Here is a 25,223-nt window from a genome sequence, read left to right on the forward strand (position 1 = left end):
CTTGCCAAAGGCACAAAAGCAAATGAGTATATATGTCATTATGTTAACTGTTATTGTTTCTTTACTGTTATCACAAACAAAAGCTGGAAAAGGACCACATAAGACTGAGATGCACATAATTGCCATGATTTTTTTTCTGGCTATGCTCAGGGAAATATACGGCATTTGGGTCACGCAGATGAGCATTGTGTGTTGAGTGGGTGTTTTTCTTTCTCTCCAAACATTTAATGTCCTGATCTTAGAAATGTTGACAAGAACGACCGTTATAACAGTGTTAGGCAGTCTTGCAAATGTTTCACAGTATATTCAACTTTGGTTCTGGCCTTGAAGCCTAAAAAAGGAAGAAAAAAAATCCATGCGGACCTGCATGGCATCCGTTCGACTTTTTGACTGACTACAACCCTCCTCCCTCCTTGACCCGGCGACACTATTGACTGAATGCTTGATGAGGATGCTGAGGAGGGGAAATTTGACGCTTTATGATAAGATCAGGAACCCTGTGACACCTCAGCCACTCCCATCCCATGTCCCGGGAAGCTTCCATCACTTTGATGTTGATATTAAACCTTTGCCAAAAAAAAAAAAAATTTTGCCTAAATGATCATGAAAATGTCGTTTAAATTACAAGCAGCTGAGATTTCTGTTTGAGAAATGCTGTCTTGCGCTTTGGCTTTTATATATATATATATATATATATATATATATATATATATATATATATATATATAATATTTTATTTATTTATTTATTTTTTTTATCTTTTAATATAATTATAATTTTTTTTTTATTCTAATATAATTATATATATTTTTTGAATTATTTTAATATAATTATAAAAAAAATTTTAAGCTCAACAATCACAGCTGGACATAATTTTCCATAGAATACGCTTACAAACATACTGTACTGCGCTCACCGGAAACTCAAATGAAGTTAACTTGCTCACAGGAAAGCCCGACTAATTAAACCGGAAGATTAATTAATACATGGAGCTCTATTTGGTTTTGTCTTCTTCCCACTCAAGCAAATGAATTGGGAAGGAGGGGGGGGGGATATTAAAAGAGGTCCCTTATTCCCTGGTGCAATTATTTCTCGTTCACTTCTGTTTCGTGCCAACTGATGATGTAAATGTCTGTGAGTCGGAATCCAGCCTGTGCATGGAACCATTCGAGACGATCTCAAAGACCTTTTTCAAGAAATAATGTCAATTCGCTCTGTGATGACTTTAACCTCAATCAACGTAAACATTCACTTTTGTGTCGCGTGCTGCACAAATTCACGGCAAGACTCCTTTTCATTTCCCCGCCATCGCAGATGTCAAGTGTTCGCACCTTTTTGCCTTGCAGAAACTGCAGTCACGGATCATGGATCTGTCTGCAGCTGACTTGCTCCAGGAACCCGAGAGAAGCAAGGCGTTCTTACTGTCCAGGAACGCAGATTCTCCTTCGACTGTAAGTGTATTTTTTTTTTTTTTTTTGGGTGCTGGTTTTGCAACTGTCTCCTAAAGCTAACTGAAGAAATCATTACGTGATATTAAAATACATCCCTTACCATCTAAAAGCTTGACCCCCGACCCACTCTTTGCAGAAATGGCCTCTGGTATCACTTAACACCAAGAAGAATAAGTCCTTGTCATGTTACCAGAAAGCCATCGATTGAGAGGGTTGTCATTAAAATGACTTTATGGGACCATGTTTTGCATTGCTCATCTTATATATTATGCATTAAGACGAGAAAAACAGTTTGCTATGAAATGACAAGGCTCCAAAAGGGTCATTTTCCTCATGTTATGTAAATGCATTACTTTTAATCAATATTCATGGCCGATATAAAAGAAAAGCCATTTTTTTAGTTCCTTGTCGGGTAACAACAACCTTTTTTTTGTCCAGCAGAGCTTTTCAGTTTTAAAAATCTCAAATCGCATCAAAATCTGTCTCCACTTGACTATTTCACAGGAGATCCAGTTGAACGGAAATTCGGGTTTGCCCATCACCAAGTGTCTGAGCCAGCTGAGTCTGACAGCGCCGATGCCAGTGTACCCACGCAGCAGCTGTAGCAGCAGCGAACTGTCCCTGTCAAGCGCCTGCAGCGAACTCTCCAGTGGCTCCTACACCTGGAACGATGGGCGCTCCTGTGGGAAAGTGGTACGAATCCTCGACTTTGTTTCGACTGAAGCCTGTTTGAGGATAGCTTTAACTGTTTCATTCCCCAAGACGTACAAGTACGTCGTTGAAAAACATTGGTGCCCCCTACCCAAGACGTATAAGTACGTCTTTGTGTCTTTTTTACATCACCATGTGCAGAAGGATCTGACACAACTTCTGACTGAGAATCAGTGTCTGCATAAATCATGCTTGATATGTTTGTTTTCACAAAAAGTTCTTTTTCTCCGTTTTTTTTTTTTTTTGTCTGGAATGGGAATTTTGACCAAATTTAGCTATTTTCTAACGCTGTCAGCAAAAAAACAGAAAAAGATAGAAATATATTTATTTTCTGATGAAAGATGAGAGTCTAATCTTTTTTTTGGTACGTGCCATGTTTTTATAGCATTAGAACACAATATTCTGTGGGCCTTGCAAAATCAGTCAAAATCCAGAAAAAACACTGGGATTGAGTTGCTCCAGTGAAACTGGCTGGGATTTAATTTTCTTTTTTGTTTGTCCCTCACTCAGCATTCATCTCTCACCTGGGATAAGCGGCTAAGTTTGGGTTCGTCTGCCCCAAGTAACATCAGCGCCCCGTTGGAGGAACAGATGCCCACCAGGCGCAAGGAGACCAACATACTCGAGGGGCTGAGAAAATTGCAGCGGAGGAAGCACAGGTCCTCGTCGTCATCCAGGGTCTCCAAGTCAGGCTACAAAGACTGTATGAACTCCAACGAAGGCATTTACTCGCTTGGTATCAAGAGTGGCAGTAAAGGCGTGTCGAAGCCCGCCCATGTCGGAAGAGCATCGGTTCTTGTGGGCAAAAAGTTTTTATACGATTCCGATGATGCAGATGATGAGCTTGCGCAATCGGGCCACGCGGCCGCCATCCCCGTCAAGGACAACTGGTTCTACTGCAAGAGGCTCTCCCACAGCATCTCGGACACTTTGTGTAGCTGGGACGGGGTCCAAGACGGCGGAGGTGTGGGCGGGAATAGCTCAGGCCTTGTGGCGACAAAGCCCGCCACTGATTTTGATCCAGAGGAGCGTCCCGAGAAACTCATCAGCAGTTCTCTCATTGAGAGTGGACGGCCATCGGCGTTCACGAGAGTACTGCATGTTCCCCCTTCAGACCCAGAAGGCTCCAATTGCTTCTCAGACTTAGACGATCTGGAAGAACTCAAATGTGACTCCAGGGATATGCAAATGGTCTCAACCCAACAAATCGAGCAAGCGGAGAGGATGTCCCGGAGTGCTTTCAAGCCGCTTTTTCCCCAGCGCTTGCAAAAGGACCAAGTAAGAACCCAGACGGCAGACGGCAGACCAGAACCTGTCAAGACAACTACAACGGCAAATAATTATCTGTCCGAGGAGAGCATATTGGCCGTATTTGATGCTCATGGGGAGCCAATTGAACTAAGTCCTCAGAAGCTTACCAAAGGTGCCGGACCCATAATTGGTATCCCCGTTAGCAACGTAGCGGATAACTACAATGAATTAGACCCCCGAGAGAGGCCGGCAAGGCAGAAATCAACACATACGGAAAACTACGCCGTCCTGGATTGTCCAGAGAAGCCATCTGAATATCAGCTCAGGACCGGCAAAACAAACAACAGCAGGGGGGGCAATGCGGATCGGTTATCGATGCAGCTTACTCCGCAGAGGAAGTTAATCAAACCACCCGGCAGCCGAGCTAATAAAGGACATTCAATCCCACCTCTGAATGATTCTGCCAGTCCAATGTCCGGTGGCTTAAAACTACGAGGTTGTAATAAACCTTCTGCACCCTCAATCCGATTATCAAAGGGCACCACCACTGAGCCAAATAGTGGAAACTCAGGAACTCCGAATCAGGAGAAAACACCCCCACCTCCAATAACTAAAATTTCCCGGTTCATCAAGAGCTCTCAGAGCCCAAAGGTGTTGAACTCCAAGCTTCCCAATCGGTCAGAATCGAGTAAGGACTCTTCCCCAAGTTCCCCTCGACTCTCGAAGAGACACTTAGAATATGCAGACAATTGTGAACAGCCAACCAGAGACAAACACTGTGAAAGTATCAAAAACAAACTCAGGTCCCCTTCGCCACCCCCTCCCCCTGGTCGAACCACCTCCTTACTGATCAAGCCAAATTATGAGGGGTCACCTCAAGCACATAAAACAGGAGTCGCTCCGTCATCCACACCGAGCACTGTGAGGGGCCCTCCCCCGAGTTACTACACCGCTCTCCAACCAAACATGCAAGCGACACTACCCATTAAAGATAAGGACATGGACATGGACGCCGGCTATGGGACTGCACTCGCACCCCAGAAACTGGTTGACAAAACCAGTCAGCACCTTCAAAAGTCCTCCGGCACAACTCCTGTTACGGGCACTCCAAAGCGGATCACCTCAAAAGACTACCTCCCTCCCGCCAAATCTGGCTTCGACCTGGAAGCTGAAAACGCACCTAAAAGCTCAAAGAATGTCCCTCCTCCTTATAGCGCCGTCAGAGGGTCCTCTCTACATAGCGCATTTGAAAATAAGGGAGGGTCCACCCAGGAATATGAACATCAGCCTGCACAGAAGCCCTCAGTTAGTTTACCGGTTTCACTTCAGGAAGCGCCAACTGCCAAAACAGAACTACAAAATAACAAAAACGTTGTCAGCCCGCCAAGCTCAGCCGTGACCTCCCCGAACTCGTCGGAAAAGAGTCAAAAGAGCCGCATATCGATGGGATTCAAAGCATTTTTAAAATCTCCCCCGAGCCATAAAAATAGTCCCTCTTTGCCAGACAAGCAAGAGAAAGATCATATCAACTTAGCTTCTAAGGAGACGGTGACTTCAAACGCCTCGAGCCAGCGTGACAGCTCGCAGCCCGTGTACAGCATCGATTCGCCGCCCAAGATGTCGGCCGCCGAGGTGAAAGGTGAGGTTCACTCTCGGTTACTGGAAGAGGAGGTAAAGCCTGCTGTGACACCAGAGGAGGGGGACGTGAGCGACAAAGCGAAAAGGAGCAGTCAACTTTTCTCCAGATCCATATCCATTAACACCAAATCGCATCTCAAGCCCGCCTTGGGAATGAACGGCGCCAAAGCCCGGAGCCAGAGCTTCAGCGCCAACTACATAGAGAAACCCAACATGAATGTTCTGGAGGGCTCCGGAAAAATCCGGACTCAGATCATCACCAACTCAACAGAAAGGGGGAACTCGCTGTCCAGACAGAGTTCCTTGGAGGCGCCCAGCGTTGGGTTGGCCGAGAGTCCAATCTATCCCAGGACAAGACCCAACAATCAAAATGGAGCAGCTGAGAGAAACTCCAAGTTAATCTCCAAAGGTGAGGAATCACAAGGCACGGCGAAGGGGCAGACGGTCACGTCGCCCTCTCACAAGGAGACGTGCGCTTTGCCCATCAGTGAAAAAAATCGAATAAATAACATCTGTAGGCCTGGAAAAGTCGCTTTGCACATTCAACCTCCAGCCTCTGATTCAAGTAGTTCGGAATGCGCGACGCGTGAAACGCCCGGAAAAGCATCCAGCCCTAATGAGGACGATTTTAGTTCAGGAGGAAAAACCCAGACAGACTCGCCAAACAAGCCCCCGGATATGGAGGACAAAAAAATCAGCCCATCAGCCTGCACCATTGAAGAAAAGGTCATGATGGGAATCGAAGAAAATCTGCAAAAATGTCAAGAACAAGAGAAGGTCGCCGCTAGTGAGGCCAAACAAAAGAGCGGTCCCTCGTTGGCAAACTGGTTCGGCTTCCGCAAGAGCAAACTTCCTGCTCTGACTGGAAAGAAAGCAGACGTGCCCAAAGGAAAAGAGGAGAAGAAAGAAATGAAGATTGGATCGGTGCTCGGAGGCAAACACACAAAGTTGGACAAGAAGAAGGAGAAGAAGAGAAATGAGTGTCTGGAGGCGCCGAATCAATCGGAGATGAGCAACAAGCTCAGCTCCATCATGGACCACTGCAACAATCAAATGGGCCAGATTGCCAGTCAGATCCAGTGCAGTACGGCGTTTATCGGCAAGGACCAGTTCGTCAAGGAGCTTTTTGGCAGGTGCGTAAATCACGACAATCACAATTGAATTACCCTTAACTCATTTATTACCATTGACGGCTAAAGACGTCAAACATCCTTTTTTTTTTTTTTTTTGTACTCGGCTGGTCGTGAATGAGTTAATTGATTACCAATTACTCCCTGTCACTGCTGCTTGCTTGAGTTGTCTCTCAAATGAGAAAATTGAATCCTTCAAATAGGTTGTACTCGAGCAAACGCAAACCTCCGACTGCTGAGAATGTGTGAGAGGAAAAAAAAAAAATCATCTCAAAAACAGCTTTTGAGCGCAATTGTTGCATGGGCACACTGCAAGGTTTTTTTTTTTTTTCCCCCACACCTTCTGAGAAGCATGTTTGTTGGTATTTTGTGTTTATGCACAAGATAATAGCCTTAAAAATATATAAAAAATATATATATATAGATATAAATCCTGTTTGTTTCTTCCCAGGACTGCCGGCAAAGGCAACGTGGTCACGACGTCGACGACAGGCATCTCCTCCCCCAAGAAACATTCAGACATGAAGATCTGTCCTGACGCGGCTGTAAGCGGACATTTTGCTTTATTTTTTTTTTTTTTTTTTGAATAAGTATTCCTTTTATTGGGTCGTTTCAAATGGCAGGACATGAGTGAACCTTAAATAATGCTTTCATTCGTTCATTCATTCATTGATTTATTTATTTATTTTTTTATTTATTATTTATTTATTTATTTGTTTTATTTTATTTATTTTTTTATTTATTTATTTTTTCGCCACATAAATTAAAATGAGGACTTTATAATGGGTGAGTTAAAAGATTAAACATCGATGGGGAGTTCTTTCGAGCATTAAAAGCAATTAAAAAAAAAAAAAATAGACATTTAACCGAGTGGACTAAGTGCAGTCCAAAAGAGAGCCCAGCAGAATAACGTTGGAAATTTAATCCTGATGTGGCGTTTTGATAGCACTGAGGAGGCTCCTTATCAGAAGCACTCCATTTGACAAAGGGCCATTTGATACCACTCCCGAAGCCTTCCATCCATCTTCTACCCACAGAACAGCACTAAAGCCCGACAGACGCGTTGTGACCTTTGCAACTTAATTTCCCCCCCCCCCACCTCCCGCTTGAATAAACCAATTATAACTACTGTATAATTGACTACTTCAATCGACCCACTTTACCACGATGACGATAAAACGTGCATCTTGTCTTTGCATGCTGAGGTCATATTGTCGTCTTGACTTCACAGACCCTCCTAATGAGTCAGAAGCTCAACTTGAGGGCTGACAACAAAGAAGGACGCATGGCCGATGCGGCTGGTCAAGACCACATGATGGGTAAGCGTGAATATTTTTGCTGAACGTGGAGCAATGTGGGGAACCAACTGAACGTACGAACATGAATGGCGCGATGCTTGTTATTATTGCGCTGTGATCGAGACTTTTGTTCAGCAGAGGTCAGAAAGGTCAGAATGACTGAGTAGCTGCTGTGTTATTACAGCTTTTTTTCGCCCAAGTATAAAAGCAACCCTTTCAAAGTTTCACCTGTGATGGAGGGATTGTAAATTGTGTTCAGTCAGACAAAATTCCATCTCACCATCATTCTGCTCTCAAGCTCTTATTAACATAAATTAAATGCTCGGCAGAGGTAACGCAAAACCAGACAGAGGTGACGAGCCATTGAGAAGTGAGCGAATGAAGGCTGTCTGAACAAAAAAAAAAAATTTTAAAAAGGGGGGCGGGGCTAACAACCCCAGGTGAAACTAATTTGACAAGCAGAAAGCTAAATTGCAAAGTGATGGATGAACGAACAGACGAAGTTCTTTTAGAATTTTAAAGTGCTCTCGGGTGCTGGCGGGAGATTTTGGGCAATTTTACTTACGGCCAGCGGAAAATTTTGCAGCTGTTTTACGTAAAACATTTCATTTATATTTTTGGTTATTCCCATATTTGTGAAAAGAATATGAAAGTTATTTGGTAGCGTAAGCGCTCAAAATATAATAAAATATTATAAAATATTATAAAATATAATAAAATATAATAAAATGCCACAATCCCCGTAACACCAACAGTGTGTCCTTAGTTGCATTGAGAACATTCATAGAGAAGAACAAAGAAGAAGAAGTTGATAAATAAGAAGGAGACAAATAAGGCCGTCATAAAACTATAATACGGTAAGCGGATTTAAATCGTAAATTAAAATTAGCCAGCTAATGATGTTAAATAAACCTTTGCTGTTATCATCTCTCCCGCGGCGGCGTCATGCATGGCCGAATTTTTTTTTCAGAACGATGTCGGAGGCCGACAATTTTTATGAATAAGGCCAGATGGTCGAGGCCGGAACAGTACCGGGATCGTGGCGTTGAACAGACTGACAAAAAAGGGTCAAGTGCCCAGCTCTCGCGTACTTAATGTTGCCAAAATATATTATAAATGAATTACATGGCCGAGTGTCATATTATTTCGTCAGGATTATAATTTCATTATCAGGCGCCCCTAGAATCCTTCTCCTTATTCCCGCCGTTTCCGCCCCCACTGAGCACTCTACGTTTTGACTTATGCTGCCGGAGCAATAAAGAACCTTTTATCTGGTTTCGAGTCTGAAAAACAATAAATACATCAAAACAAATCGAGGCTAACCATCAGACAGTGACGGTATCATCACACCGGCTTTCTCGCCTCCAAGCATGCGGCCTGGACGTGATAGCAGCTCATGAAAAACTACATTACGTCCAGTCGCTGTTGCCTCGGGCTGGAATTACGGTGGAACTTGTTATAGTTTGCTTATAGAGGGCATTTTCAACTGTCAGGCCTGGCATTCGATTATACGACTTGGTAATCTATGGCTGCCTCCACTCTGCTCTTTTCCTCCTACATGTAAGGAGCCCTTTCCCAATCCCCCCAACTCGAGCCCCCGCCCCCCCCTCCCTTGTGTTGTTTGTTCAGCATTTTGATGCGGTGTAGCAAATGTTCTCAAGTGCGTCAAACAACAAGCTGTTCATCGCGCATGTTTACATCAAAGGATTTTCGCAGGTGCTGCTCGTGCGTGTCCATGTCAAAATGCAGAGTGTGCACATTCAACGACTTGCGGTCTCTTTGGACAAATGTTTTGGGTCAGCCTTCCTGGTCAGCTGGTTCAGATTAATCTGAACATTTTGTTTCCCCTCCATCTTAATTCTTCCTCTTTACAAGAATGAGGAAGAAAGGCCATTTTCTGTCACAGTGCCCAAAGAAAGTTCCAGAAAATACATGTTTGGGTGAGATTAGTGACATCAAGCCTGATTGAGATAAACTAGCACAGAGATTATGTGCCGCCATTAATTGGAGGTTAGTTTCCGAATCAGTGCTCTTTTGTTTGCTTACTTGCTGATGAGAATAAGTGTGTTTGTGATGCTACACCGGGTTGGGAATGGAAAAATCCAGATTGTCATTTAAAAAAAAAAAAGATTTTGTTGTCAAATATTTTTATGAGACTGTTGGCTGAGAATTAGGTTTTCTAAAGAAAAAAAATATATATATATATATAAATATATATATATATATATATATATATATATACATATATATATATATATATATATATTATATTATATATATTTATTACTATTTTTTTTAAATTATTTTTTGGGAAGCGGCCCCAAAAAATAATAATAAAAAAAGTAATAAATATATATCATATAAATAAATAAATTAATATGTATATATATATATATATATATATATTAATTTGACTCCAGTGTGTCCTCAGAAGTTGCTCTGTGTCCGTTTATATGAAAGGAAATTTCTGGCCAGGCATTGACGCATTATCTCATTTGATTCTGCTTAACATGATCCAAATGTTTGGGTTTTTTTTAATGTTTTTTTTTTCTCTCTCCTTTGTACCGACGGCTACACCCGCCACAGACACCCTGTATTCTCACCAGCCCTTCCGTTGCATGTGAAGCCCGCATTCCTTTTCCTGCGTGCTGACCCTTGCTTCCCTTAGTTGTCACATTTCCTTGTCACTTTAGGTTCCAGCTGCCAGATGCGAACACTGGACAGTGGGATTGGCACGTTCCCCCTCCCCGACTCGGTCACACGGGCCAGCGGACGCCATATCCCGAAATGTGACCCCGGCCCGGATGGCGTGGCCGCCGAGCTCCAAGCTGAGCCTCCCTCCTCTCCTCCAGAATGTTCACAACCCAGTGTCAAAGTGCCTTCCCTCCCCAACACCTGCTTGCATGTTCCTGGAAGCTTGGGTCATTCCTTCTCCGACCCATCCCTTACTTACAGTGGTTACACGCCGGACGCCAACACCCGATTGCCGAAACTAGCCGGTGAGTCAAGCTCCATTTTCTTACTCCTGTGCTTCTCAATTATTTTCTGTTACGCCCCCCCCCCCCCTAGCAAGACGAAAACAATTTGCGCCCCCCCCACTAGAATAAATTATTGCATTTTTGTTACAAAACAAACCTACACCGTAGAGTTAATAGTCGCTGCACACAATGAGCTCGTAGCGCGCCACTGCCAACTACTGGAGAGGTGGTGCAATTACACTTTATTGTAGTATGGTGCAAAAAAAGCATGTTCCCCAGGTTCATACACGCCCCCCTCAGCATCGCACCGCGTCCCACCCCGCTATTTGAGAAGCACTGTCTTACTGAGCCAAAATTTTACTGTTATTAGTCTTACTCTTGTTTGTGCAACAGAGCATCGATGCCTTAAACCTTTTGAGGCACATCCATAATTATTTCCGTCAAGAGGCATCTCTCAAGCACTAAATGGAAATATTTAATGTCATCATTTTTAAGACCATTCAGAACGTCTCGATGTGATCAATAAAGTGTCAACCAACCTACCTACTCTATTAACTTAGCAAAACGCGGTTCAGCCTAGGCCGTAACGCACCTCGGGCCTCCGTCTTGGTAAAATCAGATTTTTCACCTCAACTGTTTCTATGACTGCTCCGCGCTGCATTTGTGTGCCACCATCACTGTCGACTCATCCCTCTGCCGTTTTATTTGGACTTGAAGGTGCCAACAGGAGCAAGAGGTTGAGCCTGTTCACCCCACGGAGCAGCGGTTCAGCTTCAACTGAGGACAAAGACGATGAAACTGGGAGGACGATCAAAGCAGAGCATGACAATTTGGCCGTAAGTTTTTAAGGTGGTCCGTTGGTCCACTTGTTTCGACTGGCTCAAAAGCATTTAATTTTTTATTTATTTTTTTATTTTTTGCAATGCTCTGTTTTTAAAAAAAAAAAAAAAACGGCGAACAAATCGATCACAAAAAAAAAGAAATCGGCGGTCCAAACTCTGACTCGATTATTCGATGGAGCTGTCGTTAGGATAAATAGATTCTAAAACGATTCCATCACTACAGTCCTAATTCACAGCTGCATAAAAGGTTCGGACCAGCGTGGGAAATAAACCCTGGTCCAGTAAAGTGGTCTAAGCAGCGCAGGTGTGAATACACCCGTTGAATGATGTACTGTACATGCACAGAAGACGCTTGCAAGGACAAAAATGTTCTGTTGCTGTGTTGGCATTTTGCACCATCCGACTTAATGAAGTTTGGAAGTGCACGAAGAATTATTGGAAGGCACTTTTCACAATGGGGCAGGTTCAGGAGGACTGTCTGCATTAAAGAGACCCAAGAGAACCTCTCCTTTCACAGAAGCGACTCGGTTCTTCTGCCAAACTGGTCGTTGACAGAGTGAAAGAAATGATGTTTGATTTAAAAAGCACATTTCCTAAACAAGGCAACTCAATTTGCTTCACACGAGCAAAGACACAACTCCGACGAGCACTAAAAAAAAAAAAAAAAAAAAACACAACAGTTAACGGCATTCAGAAGCAATTGCTAAACAAATGGAACCACTTTGTGATTAAAAAAAAAAAAAAAAAAATTCAAACCAAGCAGGGAAAACAAAAAGTAGCTTATAAAAATGACCAGAATGTACAGTCACAAAAAGAAAACTTTATGTCAGGTCAATAAATAAAAGTGTGCAGCATAACAGCAAAATGCCGCTTCACCATGTTTGCTTTGAACTCTGGACTCCACTAATTGACGTGATTCCGCAGACGTCAGAGCCCGACTGGGTTTATATTCCATCAGCATTTCTTGAACGTATTCGGGACGACGTTGCGTCATGCGTATTTTTTAAGCATTTTCTCTTTTTCATTTTAGGAGCGAGCCCTGCGATTGTGTACGTACTCGGGCAGCAGCAGCAGCAGCGGCAGCGACACCGAGACCGAACTTGAGCGACCTGTAATCAATCTGAGCCCACTGCAAAGCCCGGGGATCAACTGCAGCGAAATGGTCAACTCGGGTCAGGCGCCTCACCGTCACAAATTGTGATTCATTTTAGAAAACGGGGAAGTCACAATTTCACAGCAATGAAGTGCTCCTTCTAAAAAAAAATTCCGACAAATTCATCTGTCAGCGTCACCAGGATGCAGTGATTTTGGCAACATGCCAAAAATTCAGTCCGCACTTCCCAGTTTTCTTGAATGCTTCGTCGAACGGCGACTCGTGAAAAATTGCAGCGCTTGACTCGCGTTCGCTCACCTCTTCCTCCAGTCGACCGACGTGAAAAGACGCTGAGGAGCGGCAGCGCGGAGGACCCTCTGTCAATCATGGACTTCTACCAACAGGAGATGTTCTCCCAACTGGAGAAGGACAGCCGGAGGATCAGTCAGTACCGCCTGTTGCGCCACCAAACGCCCCTCACGCTCAGTGTGAGTGCTCAAACTTTTCGATCGTTGGGAGATTTTCATAGCCAAAAGCCGCCTAATTGCTTTCGATCGACTCGCCTCCTCGTGTCGGGGGGTATTTGCCTAGCCTTATTTAACGACGCTCAATGACAAATGAGGACCAGGGACCGTGAAATGGCCTCCAGCTGCCGCCGCAGGACGGCCGAGCTCCCCTCGACTGGCCTGACACAAAAATCTATATTCCGTTGGGGTCGGGGTGATCTGACTCAACACTTGTGTACGTTTGAGTTTGTTGAGTGAGTTTTATTTGTGACCTTTGATGAACTCAAGCGAGATGACTTCAAATCAAATCAAACTTTAATGTAATTCTATCAGCCGTGCAGCAGCGAGGCGGCAACTTTCAAGCAATCTGCAAAATGTCAAATTCACTAAACGCACGGTAAAATGGACAATGTCGCCAAGGCAATGTAGAACGACTGCAAAATAATAGTTGGGAGTGGGTGACAAAAAAAAAATTACAAACAGTCAAAATGAGTTCTGAGTGTCCGTGCGGGGATGGATGCACCACATCATCGGGTTTTATTCACAATAAATGGTCCCTTTATTTTTCAAAAACTCCCTGAGCATCCCTTCAACGCAGTGGTGGGCCGTCAAGGCCTTTTCTGCTAGCCTAACATAATCAAGAAATCATGATCATATTCTTTACATTGTCATTTTATATCCTAGTGTTGAATTTTTTGGTGAGAGTTTTTATCAAATCAGAATTCAGACAGCTCGTGTTGCCAGGCAGATTTCACAATACCAGTTGCACTCACTTTGAATCCAAGGCCTTCAGATTGAATCATGCGGGCGCTGTTCATTGTAAGCAAAGGGGGCTTTTACAGATGATAGACGACCCGGCTTCTCTTGAAAGGCCCGTCTTCAAAATGGCCTCGCAAGTGTATCTGCAATTAAATTCACACTTTTCCCTCCTTTGGCCATTGTGCTTTAAAAAAAAAAACAAGAATATATTTTAGATTTTCGAACGGTCGCCAGTTACGACTTTCTGTTGTGTTTATTCCGCCCCATCCAATCACAAAAAGCGCTCATCACCTTCAACGTAAGGCCAGCGTGAAGGCCTTACTGTAACCAACTCGTGATCTGATTGGCTATCGCAACTGTATATCAACTCTGAACGCTCCTTGCTTTGACAGAACAGACGCCCGCACAATTGTATCTAATGGCCTCGGACGAATAGTGCGGGCTACTTGTATTATGAAATCTGCCTGGCAACACGCGCTAGCTTAATTCTGATTGGATAAAAATTCTAACCTAAAAATTCAACACTCGGATATAAAATGACATCAATGTGAAGAACATGATCACGATTTCTTCATTATGTTAGCAGAGAAGGCCTTGACGGCCCACCCCTGCGTAAATGTAAATGCCCATATTTGGACATCCTGAATTGCGCTGTCTGTGTGTCGTCAGCAGCGGCACGTCGGTGGTGAGCGTGAGCTCAAGTGTGTGCTTCAAACTATAGTTGAACAACTGAGCGTGCGCCCTCAGTCGCGCGACTGAAACCGGTGTCGTGTTGTAATGTGTGTGCGTGGTGCGCGCCAGCGTCGTCGCCGTCTGCGCTGTAGAGGGTGAGAGCAGTACGCAATTGGACAGCACAAAACGTCACACTTGTGAGCCACTGCCGTCGGCCAAACTTTGGGAAAGTTTGGCGGCTGGTGTCAAGGCTCTGTGATTTGAGCCCGTTTAATAACATTCCACAAGCACTCAAGAGAGCGCAGCAAAGCTCGGTGGCTTCCCATCAGAGCCCTCGCGGCCCACGTTGGCCCTCCCATTCATCATCCTGACAGCACCTGACACTCGCGCTAACCGCGTCTTCTTTGCCTTTTCCTTTGAGTCCTCCTTTTCACTAACATGTCTCCTGCCGTCTCGCCGCTCCTCTCCGCTGTACGTCTCTCTCTTCTGTTGCTCTCGCTTTTGTTTTCAGCTCATCATCCGTCCTCCCGATGGATTTCATTCTTACCTGCTCCTACGTGTCTTTCTGTTGTTGGTGCCGGGGAGTTTCAAACGCCCGAGGAACAATCGAGTTGAAGAGATTTCTGGTTGTTTTGCTACAACATATCGACACGCATCGCCTCCTCAGTGAGCACGGCGCGTTTTAGGGCCTTGAGAAATTTTGGGCTGCGTGGAAAATGGAAAGCGAACATTATTTTACATTGCGAAATGTAAAGTAACAACACCACAACGCCTCGAAGTAGATACGGTATATGCGCTTCTCATAAATAATATTAATTTCTTGTATTATGCAGATTCATTAAGAGCTGTGGTGTCCAAACTATAGCCCGGGGGCCATTTGTGGCCCGCCATCCTTATTTCAGTGGCGTATACTAAAAATGACATGTGACATGGCCAACAAGGTTAGTTTAAAAAAAAAACGGGGGTACCACTACTAGGGCAGTGCAATTAATCGAAATTAAATTACGACTATTTCACTCGATCAGAAAATTGGCATCATTGTAAAAAAATATTATTGTACACTGTATATATTATTGTTTAAATAATAAAATAATACAAATTTTACAGTGTCTAATCCTATGTAGTGAGTATACTTGGATTCAAAATTTCGGTGTTCTTTTGTTTTGTGTTTGTTTGTTTATACAAGGAAACCATACTCAAACTTATACATTTGCACCTCTTTAAAAATTTATTTTGAGATCAAATAATTTTTTTCTTTAAATTGAAAAATAATTTTTTGTTTTGTGCAGAAAAAAAATCATTTGAAAAATCGGGATTTCAATTATTACTAAAATCATCGTGATTAATATTGGTTATAATCGAACAGCCTTGGCCACTACATATGTAAATCCACAACTAAAACACTGCCAAACGATAATTCCATTTCAGCTCAAATTGTTTCTTCCACATTTTGCTGTGTCAAGGTCCAATTTATGAACATAGCACGTGAATTATCCTCAAGTAACTGTTTCTTAAAATGGTCAAATTACTGTACATAATTAGCTCTTGTTTTGTCTCTGAACGTGAAGATGTACAGGTGTGGAGCTAGTCTAGTGGGACACATGGCCCTAGGCCTTCCCAAAATCGAAAAAAATAAATAAACAAACATGCTGACTATAAGGCGCTCCTGCATATAAGCCGCAGTGTTCGATGTTTTCAAAAATGAGTGGTTTCCTGCATGTACAGAACGATTTTGTACTGTGAATGCACATGACGGTACATCAACAAATTCTTATAACAGTGCCTTTTTACACGGCAACAACTTTGCTCATTAGACCAGAACAGACCCAAGAGAAAAAAAAATTGATTTATTAAGCGTATCTTCTGAACCATAGAGCGCCCCTAGTGGTGAAAGAAAAATCCACAAAAAAAACACACCATTGTATTAGCTGCATGGTTCAAAATCTAGGACAAAAGTAGCGGCTTATAGTTTGGAAAATACAGTAATTGCTTGTTTGACTGATTTGAGCATGTTTCATAAAAAATCAAAGTAAAAGAAGAGTAGGACACCTCTGATTTAGAGTCAGACAGCGAAACAAACAATTTTTTTGAAAGCCAGTATCTACCTTTCCAGGTCGTTTTAATCACTTTCCGCAAAATCCGAAGTTGTTGCTGCAGGATAAATGTGTTCATGCTTCAGGTTGTTGTTCAGATCTTTAAGGGGAGCTAAAAAGTCCCGATGGTCCACATTTAGAACGGCACTGGAACATCTCAACCAATCTACTTGTGTTCTTCGCCACCTTCACCATTTGTTGTTTTGCTCCCAGGCGTCTCAAGATAACGCATGATCCTTCCCGCGCACACGGGAAGGATGTCAACAACTACTTTCGCCTAACGTGTTGACCAGCGTGTCTTGGAGCGAGCACATCTGACGAGTCCAATGTTTGTATCTCGGCAGAAGGAAATTGCGCCGGGGAAGACGGCCATCTGCCCCGAACAGCCCGGCTCGCCGGACGTCACCTTGGAGTCGCTGAACGAGCTCAATCACAGCACCTCGAGCGCCCGCAAAGAGGCCGTCGCCGACGTCGGAAGCTTTGAGGCGTTGCGAGGCGGCAAGGCGGACGCGCCGTCCTCATCCGGGAGCTTCTCCGGCAGGGCTGGCGCTGATCCAGCCGGCTCGCTCAGTGACTCGCTTTTCATCCTGCACCAGCCAACTTTCCAATGATGTGTGACCCCAATTTTTTTTTTTGTGGGTTTCCCCATGCGGGATTATTTGGGTGTCCAACAGCGTAGATAGACCGACTGCTGCGAGTGTTCCTTCCGGCCCGCGGGGGGGCGGGAAGAATCCATTTTTTTATTTGATTGACCGCAGTCATGCGCCTCACCTGTTGATGAAGAGCCCAACAAAAAAAAAGCACTTAGAGGCGGAAAGCTCAAACCAGTAGTTTGATGGTAGCAATACATGACTCATTGCAACTTGCGGTGTCCTTTTTGGGTTTACACTGATTTTTTTTTTTTTTTTTTTGGGGGGGGGCCCAGTCAAGTCAAGGACTATCCTGGCAGTTGCTTCGGATCCTCCAGGAAATTTAATCTGCTGCTACATCTGGCCCTTCCCGTTGCACCTGGCTCAGTTTTGTTGTTAATTTAATGAGTTCTTCCAGTTTCAAAGAAGCGGACACTTGGTTTGACTTCCTTCAAATGTCTTCCTACGTGTTTTTTTTTTCATTTCCAGGTGTGACATCTCTCGGCTCACATCTTCCTGGGACAAATGTGGAAGTTACTCTTTACTTGCTAAAGTCCTCTTTAGTGCAGATTAACAGACTGTTGGTAGCTCAGGGAACAAACTGAACGCAAATCGATTGTAGCGTCAGGAAGATGTCGACTTGCATACAAACGCCACGAATAATTTGTTTCTCGCTTTCCGCGACGCAAAGTCCATCTCGTGTGTGCGGGTTTTCTGAAACGAATCCGAACCGATCCTCACCTCTCAGATGTGTGATTATTTTGTAAATAAAAGTGAAATAAGTTAATATCAGAAGGGGCATTGCTAATTCATATATGCAAAGATGCACACAAAAAAAAAATTACGCGTGTACATTTTTTATTTTTTTTGCCAATCTTTCAAATGAGCTTTTGAAAATAGCTTGTAACTTTGTCTTATTGAATTCTTTTGGCGGTTCTTGTTTGAATAGAAATCTTTATTTTGATCACAAAAAAAAAAATATTTTATTTTAAAAGACATATATGGGTCATGTTACGCCAAATTCCTATCTGGAACTTGACCAGCTGGTGCTAATCAACACAGCAGACTGTGTGTGTCGCAATTTTTTTTATGAAACTGTTGATAGTGTGTGACTGCGGAGAGCTTGTGTATTTTTCTATAGGTGTCGAGTATTTATACTCATGTTTTTTTGTACTTTTGGACTGTAGCGTGATTCACCTTTATCCTTAAACGTCCTCTTGGAAGTGGTTACCAGCAGTGTTACTTTGGTCAATCCGATTAATTATTCATTGATCTCATTCTCCCCGCGTGCAATCTTGTCTGTTACACGAATGCTCTATTTTATGTAACTCTTTCCTAAATAAATATGACCAATATTTTCTGTTGCAGCCAAGTGCGTGCACGTTTTGTCCGTTCCAACATGTGTACTCCGTCTTCCAGGAAGGAAGCAAAAGAACCCCGAAGGGCTGTGCCTGTAATCAGTTTTCTACTAACAATCTGTCAACAGGAGACGGTTTGCGCCAAGCGTGCAGAAGGATTTCCAAGTAAGCAGTCCCGTGATGCTTCATTATGCAGCCTAAATGAATGCAATTAGTTAATCTCCGTCATGGTGATTGTGCGCCATAATCTGCCTAATATGCTGCATTGATCTGCTGATGCAACAGTTTGTTCACGTGCACCTTGGTGGAAGACTTCAAGTTGCTCCTTGCGGGCTGCAAAGGGTAATAGGTCACTGAATTATCAGCGCGACTGTGATGAGTACTCTCATCTACACACACACCTTCACAATCTAATGACAAATTTGGCCTATGCCGAGCGAGCAAGAGCACAAGTATCACAATCATGGTGGATGAAGTTGATTTTTCTCTCTTATTTTAGCACTGAGTTTAATGTTCTTAAAGACAAACAGAGCAGCAAATAAAATTAGAAATATAGCCAAGCTCTAAAGTCAAACACCGCCGAAGTCAAACAAATTCAAAGAAATATTTTTGGAACGATAGCAGTCTCAAGTTGTACAAAAAAAAAAGACTTGCTGGATGTCAACTTGGTGGTCTGCATTTTGTTAAAAATCAACAAGACGAAAAGTGAGTGCACCCGAGCTTTTAGGAGGTTCCAACCTTTTTTTTTAAATATTATTATTTTTTATTTATTTATTTATTTTATTTTATTTTATTTTATTTTATTTTATTTTATTTTATTTTATTTTATTTTATTTTATTTTATTTTATTTTATTTTATTTTATTTTATGTTAAATAAATTGCTTTGCGGGCCATGTTCCCCATGCTGCGAAAAATGGACTTGTGGCCACAAATGGCCCCAGGACCCTAGTTTGGACACACGCGTACCAACGCCATTTCGAAGCTGAAGAAATTGCGCAAACGTGTCATAACTCCAGCACAAATTTCCTCAACAACGAAACCATCAGAAGTGCCGAAAAGTGTTCATGCCTGCGCTGTGCGCGCCTCCGTCACGTGGTGCTCTATAAGGCTCCCGCGCTCGACGTGCGCGTGCAGTGGCGGCCACGATCCGCGACGAGCGTGGAGGATGCTGACGAGCGCAAGCGCGAGCGTGTGTGCGCCTCATCCGTGGCGCTTCGTCCCGCTGTTCGCCTTCTGAGCAACTTTCTCCGGTCGGATGCCCTCCCGGGAGACATGCGTCTGCTCGTTTTGGCGACTCTTTTTGGAGTCCTCCTTCACGCAGGTACGTGCAGCCAATCCCTTCTCGTGAGGAGCCACGCGGGCGTGCGTGTTTAGGAATTTTATATATTTTTTTTTTGTGGTGGTCGGTGGGGAGGGGTTAAATGTCACGTGTACCACATATTCCTTCTCGATTCTAAAAAATTTAGAGAAACTTTAACGCAGCTGCATGTGTTATATTTTATTTGGCGTGACTTTTGCGCACAGTTGGAAGCCATGTGGCAGCCGCATTTGCGCAATTTGGGCACATCTGGCACGCACGACGACTTTTGAAAATGGGAACATTTATTTAGAAGATTTTATTCAAATATGCAGTCCAGAAACAAACAAAAAAAAACAGCGTTTGATTAAATTCTCCTTTTTCTTCCTTCCTTCCTCTTGTCTTCAATGCAAGCAAGCAACATTAAGATTTCTTATCAGTCTGAGCCATCCCTTCTGACTAATCGAATGCTATTTGTTCATGCTGATAAGCTGCATTTCACCTCCCGGCAAGACAGAGTCCCTCTGAAATAATAAGAAGCCGCTTGCATCCCCAATCGGATCCCAACTGACGGATGGAGCCGCTCACTCGCTTTTTGTTGCGCCCGCTTGTGTTTATCAGTCGACAACTTGGCAGATTAATGGCTTCCACCTTTCCGTAATTACACCAAAGAGCAGATGTGCTGTGTTTGGCTTGATTGATGCCGCGTCAATGATTTGGTTCACATTAGAGGAACTCATTTGAGTTGACTCTCAGGGTTCAGTGACGTTGTTATGCGTCGCACCGAATGTTTTGTCAAACAATCCCAAAAAGGCTTCTGCGTGGGGTTTGAGTTGAATGAAGACGCGTGGTCACTTTGAAGGTAAGCCAGTAAAACGATTCCCTTTGCGAGGTGGCACTTGCACATCCCTCGGGCGCTTCATCACGCTCTTTTCTGTTTGCATTGTAAATGAAACTTTACGGACCTTACGAAAGGCGGTTGTTAAAAAAACACCACTGATGTGATTTTTACGGCCTTCTCTCACTTCATGGACACTGGCATCATTATGTGCTCAGCGTCCTTTTGCAAACAGCCTCAACCGCCCTCCAGCTGGAGGTGATGTCAAGCTAGCAGTGCAGCAGAAGGAGGACTCCATTAGTTTTGTTTGGACACGGCGCCGTACCTTGTGCTTGGCCTTTGTGGACTTTGAAAACTGTGAGTGAGGGCGTTTGAGTGTGGGGGGGAAAAAAAAGGAAGGCAGGCATTCGTAGTGCTAAAGTAGGAGACAAAAGAGTCGCATGATGCTACGGATGATACAGATCATATCAAATCCCACATTTGCATATGACTTCCTTGTCTTTTTGTTTATGCCTCTTTTTTATTTTCGACATCGTGCAGGGTCACAGGAAAGCTATGAATGTCTCCCAGCTGACTTAGTTCCCGTGAAAATAAGATCACGGCTGAAAATATTATTTTTCAAGGAGAATTGGAGCCCTTAGAGGCGTTGTGACTTTTTTCCCCCAATTTTGACACGACTGCAATTTAATTAGTTGATTTTTATTCATTTCTTCATATAATCTGAGTTTGTTTTCTTACCTCGACTAGTTTTGACGTTTGTCTGCAGAAATGAAAAAAAAAAATCAACGAATTAACATTAAGAGGACAAGATGAATTTCATGACTCTATACCCGGAAGTGATGCCACCTGGATGTGATTGGATCATCATGAGGACATTTTTTAAAGCTCCTGAAGAAGATGGCATTTGCACGTCAAAGTTAGTAGAGGTAAAAAAAAAAAGAACCTCCGTTTGTCTGAAGGAATGAAAAAAAAATTATGAATTAACTCATTCACTACCAGCCGAGTTAAAAAAAAAAGGGATCTTTGACGTCTTTAGCCGTCAATGGCAGTAAATGAGAGATGAATTTCGTGACACTTCCTTCACAGGTCAATTCACACCAGTCTGGAAGATCATTTTTATTTTTGAATGTATGAGGACGCCCGTGCATCTGAGGAAAATCAAACAATCAAAACATTTACAGCACACTTTACACAATATCAGTTGAAACTAGAATAGATTTTAGCCCGAAAAAAAAATAATCCACCAAATCGTACACTGGGTTGCTCCTGCAAAAACGAGTTTGTCATCAACACGCATGCAAGAGGGGAACTTTTGCAATGTCAAAAACTGCATCCGAGTGGGGGTGGGGGGGCGGGGAGGGTGGTGGGTCCTGTATCCAGATCACAGCAAAATATACGGCTCACCCTTGAGAACATCAACTCCTTGGTGAGGAAATGAAGCGTTTCTCCTTTCCTTGATGGCTTTGCAGGAGACGGCCTTCAGATCCAGTGTTATCAGTGTGAGGAGATGAAGCACAACGACTGCTCAACGCCCGAGTACATTGTCAACTGCACCGTCAACGTGCAGGACATGTGCCAGAAGGAGGTGCTTGTCAAACCTGACGGTGAGTGGCAATTTGCGCTGCACCCTGCTGACAAAGCAACAGCTTTGCACGTCATTTGGCAGTAGGAATGACTCGTTGCGCTGGCAGAAAACTTCCTCGGTCCGTTGCAAGCCACACACGGAGCGCCCGCGGCGCTGCAATTAGTGTTCACGAGCGGCCAAAGGTGTAATGCAAAATGTAAACTGCAGTGGAACGTAGTCACAAATGTAGCAGCCAGTCAAAAAGCCTGTGGGCGGAACGGTCCGACCTTCCGACCCAGCCGGATGCCCATTTTTGGGGCGGAGGGTGCCAAATTGTAAAAAAAGGGTTCGATTAACAAAGGTTGGTGGTGGATTTTAGTCTGGCCGACAAATCGGCCATCGTGCGTGTGACGAACCGACTCGCAAAATGACAAAAATGGCCTCCAAACGCATCAAAAGCGCCACTGCCAACTGTTTGGGTATGAAAAGACGTGAGACTGCAGTGTGGCGTTCAAGCGTGTCTGTATTTCCTAATTCTGACATCACGTAAACCGCACCTCCCACCTGCTACTGGGGCATGCCATTACAAGGGGGGGGGGCAATACCACAAATTCCTATAACCACCATTAGCTGGCTAATTTATTATTCAAATCCGCTGACCTTATGATGAGCGTATTCCCCGCTGTTCTCGCTGTCTGTGATTTTGCCCCCCCCCTTGTAATCGTATGCCCCAGTAGCAGCTAGGAGGCGCGGTTTACGTGATGTCAGAATAAGGAAATACAGGCACGCTTGAACACTTTACAACGCTTTATAATTTCATTCCTTTGGCTTACAAGCGAAGCATGGAGAGTCTCTGTTGCGTAAATGCTCAAGGACTATTTTTATAATACAACTTGCAGTTTTTCCGTGTCAACTTATGCTATGCTAGGGGTGAATATACTAATGTGGGCCTTGAACAGTGCTTCTCAATTATTTTCTGTTATGCCCCCCCCCTAGCAAGAAAAAAACAATTTGCGCCCCCGCCCCACCACCACCCACTCCCCGCCGCAACTATAAATAATAGCATTTTCGTTGCAAAACAAACGGACGCCGTAGACTTAATACTCGCTGCACAAAATGGGCAAGGAGAGCACCACTGCCAACTACTGGGGTGGAGGTGCAATTACACTTTATTTTAGTACGATGGAAAAAAAATCCCAACCCCACTATTTGAGAATATTTTCCATATCACTTGCATTCGCTTGAATGGCTCGATGTGCGGCGGGTCTAAGATGACCTTACCAAGGTGGGCACAAAGAAAGTGCAAATAAAATAAGAAAACAATGATTGACTTTCATTTCAATGCCAGACTGACACGACGCGACAATGCAGCAGATGACTCCAGAGGGACTCAATTAATAATCCAACTTGTCCCCCCCGTCCCCGTCACAGGGATTCATTATCGGAAGTCGTGTGCATCGTCCGCAGCGTGCCTCATCGCCTCCTCCGGCTACCAGCAGTTCTGCACCGGGAGGCTGAACTCGGTCTGCATTTCCTGCTGCAACACGGCACTCTGCAACGGGCCCAAGAGGAAGCGTCCCGCTCACTCGACGGCAACGCCCAACCCACAGATGAGCCTCATTCTCGCTCTCCTCCTTCCGCTTCTTTCTCTGTCGCATTTCCTGCACGCCGCTTGCCTGATCTGAACCATGGGATTGGGGATGCTTTTGGTTTCTGCGCACATCCAAAAAGTACATTTTAGGGAAATCCTCAAGCCTGCCACGGGAATCTCAGTGGACACGCCTTCTCAATCGTCTTCTGTTTCTGTGGAATACCACAGAAACACGCCACCGTTGGTTTCGAGTTGATTTTGTGCGTAAAAATAAGAGGTGGACTTTTGCTGCTGTCATGGCTGCGATTATGAATTGTATGAAATGATTCATCACAAATTTCAATTTTTTTTTTTAAGCTCCGAACAAATATTGACTTGAATAATCTTGGAATTCATGTAAAAGTCCCCAAATATGAAGCATATTTTAATTCAAAGACTTTTCTAAAAGCTTCATTTGATCCTTGAATAAGACCTAAATGGATTTTTCTTCCAACCGATTCTATATTAGTGCTGTCAAGTGATTAATTTTTTTAACTAATTAATCACAAAAAATTCCATGATTAATTGCGATTAATCATATTTTTCAACTACTATTTTTTGCGATGCTTAAAACAGATATTTACTTAAATAATATCTTGGAATTGAGGCAAAGTCCCCAAATATGAACGATATTTATTTCAAAGACCGTTCGAATAGTTTTCTTTGATTCTTAAATATAATGGAGACATCTTAAGAGGCATTTTTCTTCTAAACATTCATTTCTCAAAACTGCCCACAAGATGTTGCAGCAGCATTTTGTCCAGCACTGTTGGCTTGCAAGGCCCAGTGGTAACTTGAACTCCGTGGGGTTTTTTCTGAGACGTGCTAATGACGTACAGTTAATATAATATGACACAAGATTGGCAAAGTATGCAAATTATTTTTTAGGTAAATCAAACTGAGTTAAAAAAATTTGGATTAATCACCTGAGTTACCGCTTGAATTTTGACCGCCCTTATATATATATATATATATATATATATATATATATATATATATATATATATTATATTATATTATATTATATTCAAGAGCCAGACCTGAAGAGCAACAAGTGTGAAATGATGAGTGAAGGCAACACAAGGACCATAAGCACAATTTAACTCTCACTTGAGAGCTGCTTCAGGTTGTAATTAATGTTTAGCATTAGAACAAGATCAGATTAGTATGTGATCTAATATTCATCATTTCACGATAAATGATGCTTTCATGCTCGCATGCGATTCTTTCCTCAGTATGTAAAATAGAGTCTTGGTTTGGTCCGATGCTTCAGTGTTTGAATATTATTGCGTTGTTCTGATTTGGTCTTCTATGAAGAGTGAAACTATTCTTCTGATATGAGGTGTCAATAAATTTTGCCTTGATACAGCAGGCGTGCTTTTTTTTATTGCATTCACACTTGCATGTAGTTTCAAGGGTGCTACACTTTTGATTAACTTTAAGTAGGAAATATGTTGCCATGCAGGGAACATTGTCGTTCCTTT

The 25,223-nt window shown here is 43.3% G+C and overlaps 2 protein-coding genes across 3 annotated transcripts in view; both read left to right on the forward strand.

Annotated features, from left to right (window-relative positions):
* LOC148339426 (nck-associated protein 5-like) overlaps window positions 1-18,418 on the forward strand; it is an 89,493-nt gene extending 71,075 nt beyond the window's left edge. The window contains 11 exon segments of the mRNA XM_088290554.1: window positions 1,347-1,451; window positions 1,956-2,144; window positions 2,673-6,184; window positions 6,633-6,726; window positions 7,413-7,500; window positions 10,173-10,478; window positions 11,175-11,293; window positions 12,330-12,471; window positions 12,723-12,880; window positions 16,767-16,999; window positions 17,001-18,418. Of these exon segments, the coding sequence (XP_088146680.1) occupies window positions 1,347-1,451; window positions 1,956-2,144; window positions 2,673-6,184; window positions 6,633-6,726; window positions 7,413-7,500; window positions 10,173-10,478; window positions 11,175-11,293; window positions 12,330-12,471; window positions 12,723-12,880; window positions 16,767-16,999; window positions 17,001-17,040 (4,986 nt within the window). The 3' untranslated portion in view covers window positions 17,041-18,418.
* Window positions 18,419-19,554: 1,136 nt separating this feature from the next.
* Window positions 19,555-24,055, forward strand: LOC148339427 (ly6/PLAUR domain-containing protein 1-like). Of its 2 annotated transcripts, none has more exons than XM_088291082.1 (3): window positions 19,555-19,731; window positions 22,015-22,149; window positions 23,541-24,055. In XM_088291082.1, the coding sequence occupies exons 1-3, from the start codon at window positions 19,683-19,685 to the stop codon at window positions 23,792-23,794; spliced, it is 438 nt and encodes a 145-aa protein (XP_088147208.1). In that variant the 5' UTR covers window positions 19,555-19,682; the 3' UTR covers window positions 23,795-24,055. The 2 variants fall into 2 exon arrangements, with proteins under 2 accessions (XP_088147208.1, XP_088147209.1); XM_088291083.1 differs by lacking the exon at window positions 19,555-19,731 and adding an exon at window positions 20,203-20,569.
* Window positions 24,056-25,223: the final 1,168 nt, after the last annotated feature.

The sequence above is a fragment of the Idiotropiscis lumnitzeri genome, chromosome 3 (assembly GCF_059441095.1).
Source record: "Idiotropiscis lumnitzeri isolate Australia: NSW breed Sydney's pygmy pipehorse chromosome 3, RoL_Ilum_1.0, whole genome shotgun sequence".
Classification (NCBI taxonomy): domain Eukaryota; kingdom Metazoa; phylum Chordata; class Actinopteri; order Syngnathiformes; family Syngnathidae; genus Idiotropiscis; species Idiotropiscis lumnitzeri.

Excerpts from the sequence above, each read along its gene's own strand:
- LOC148339427 (XM_088291082.1), top strand. The coding sequence starts at position 19,683 with ATGCGTCTGCTCGTTTTGGCGACTCTTTTTGGAGTCCTCCTTCACGCA. Across the intron at positions 19,732-22,014 it reads TGGAGTCCTCCTTCACGCAG|GAGACGGCCTTCAGATCCAG; the intron begins GTACGTGCAGCC and ends ATGGCTTTGCAG. Across the intron at positions 22,150-23,540 it reads GGTGCTTGTCAAACCTGACG|GGATTCATTATCGGAAGTCG; the intron begins GTGAGTGGCAAT and ends TCCCCGTCACAG.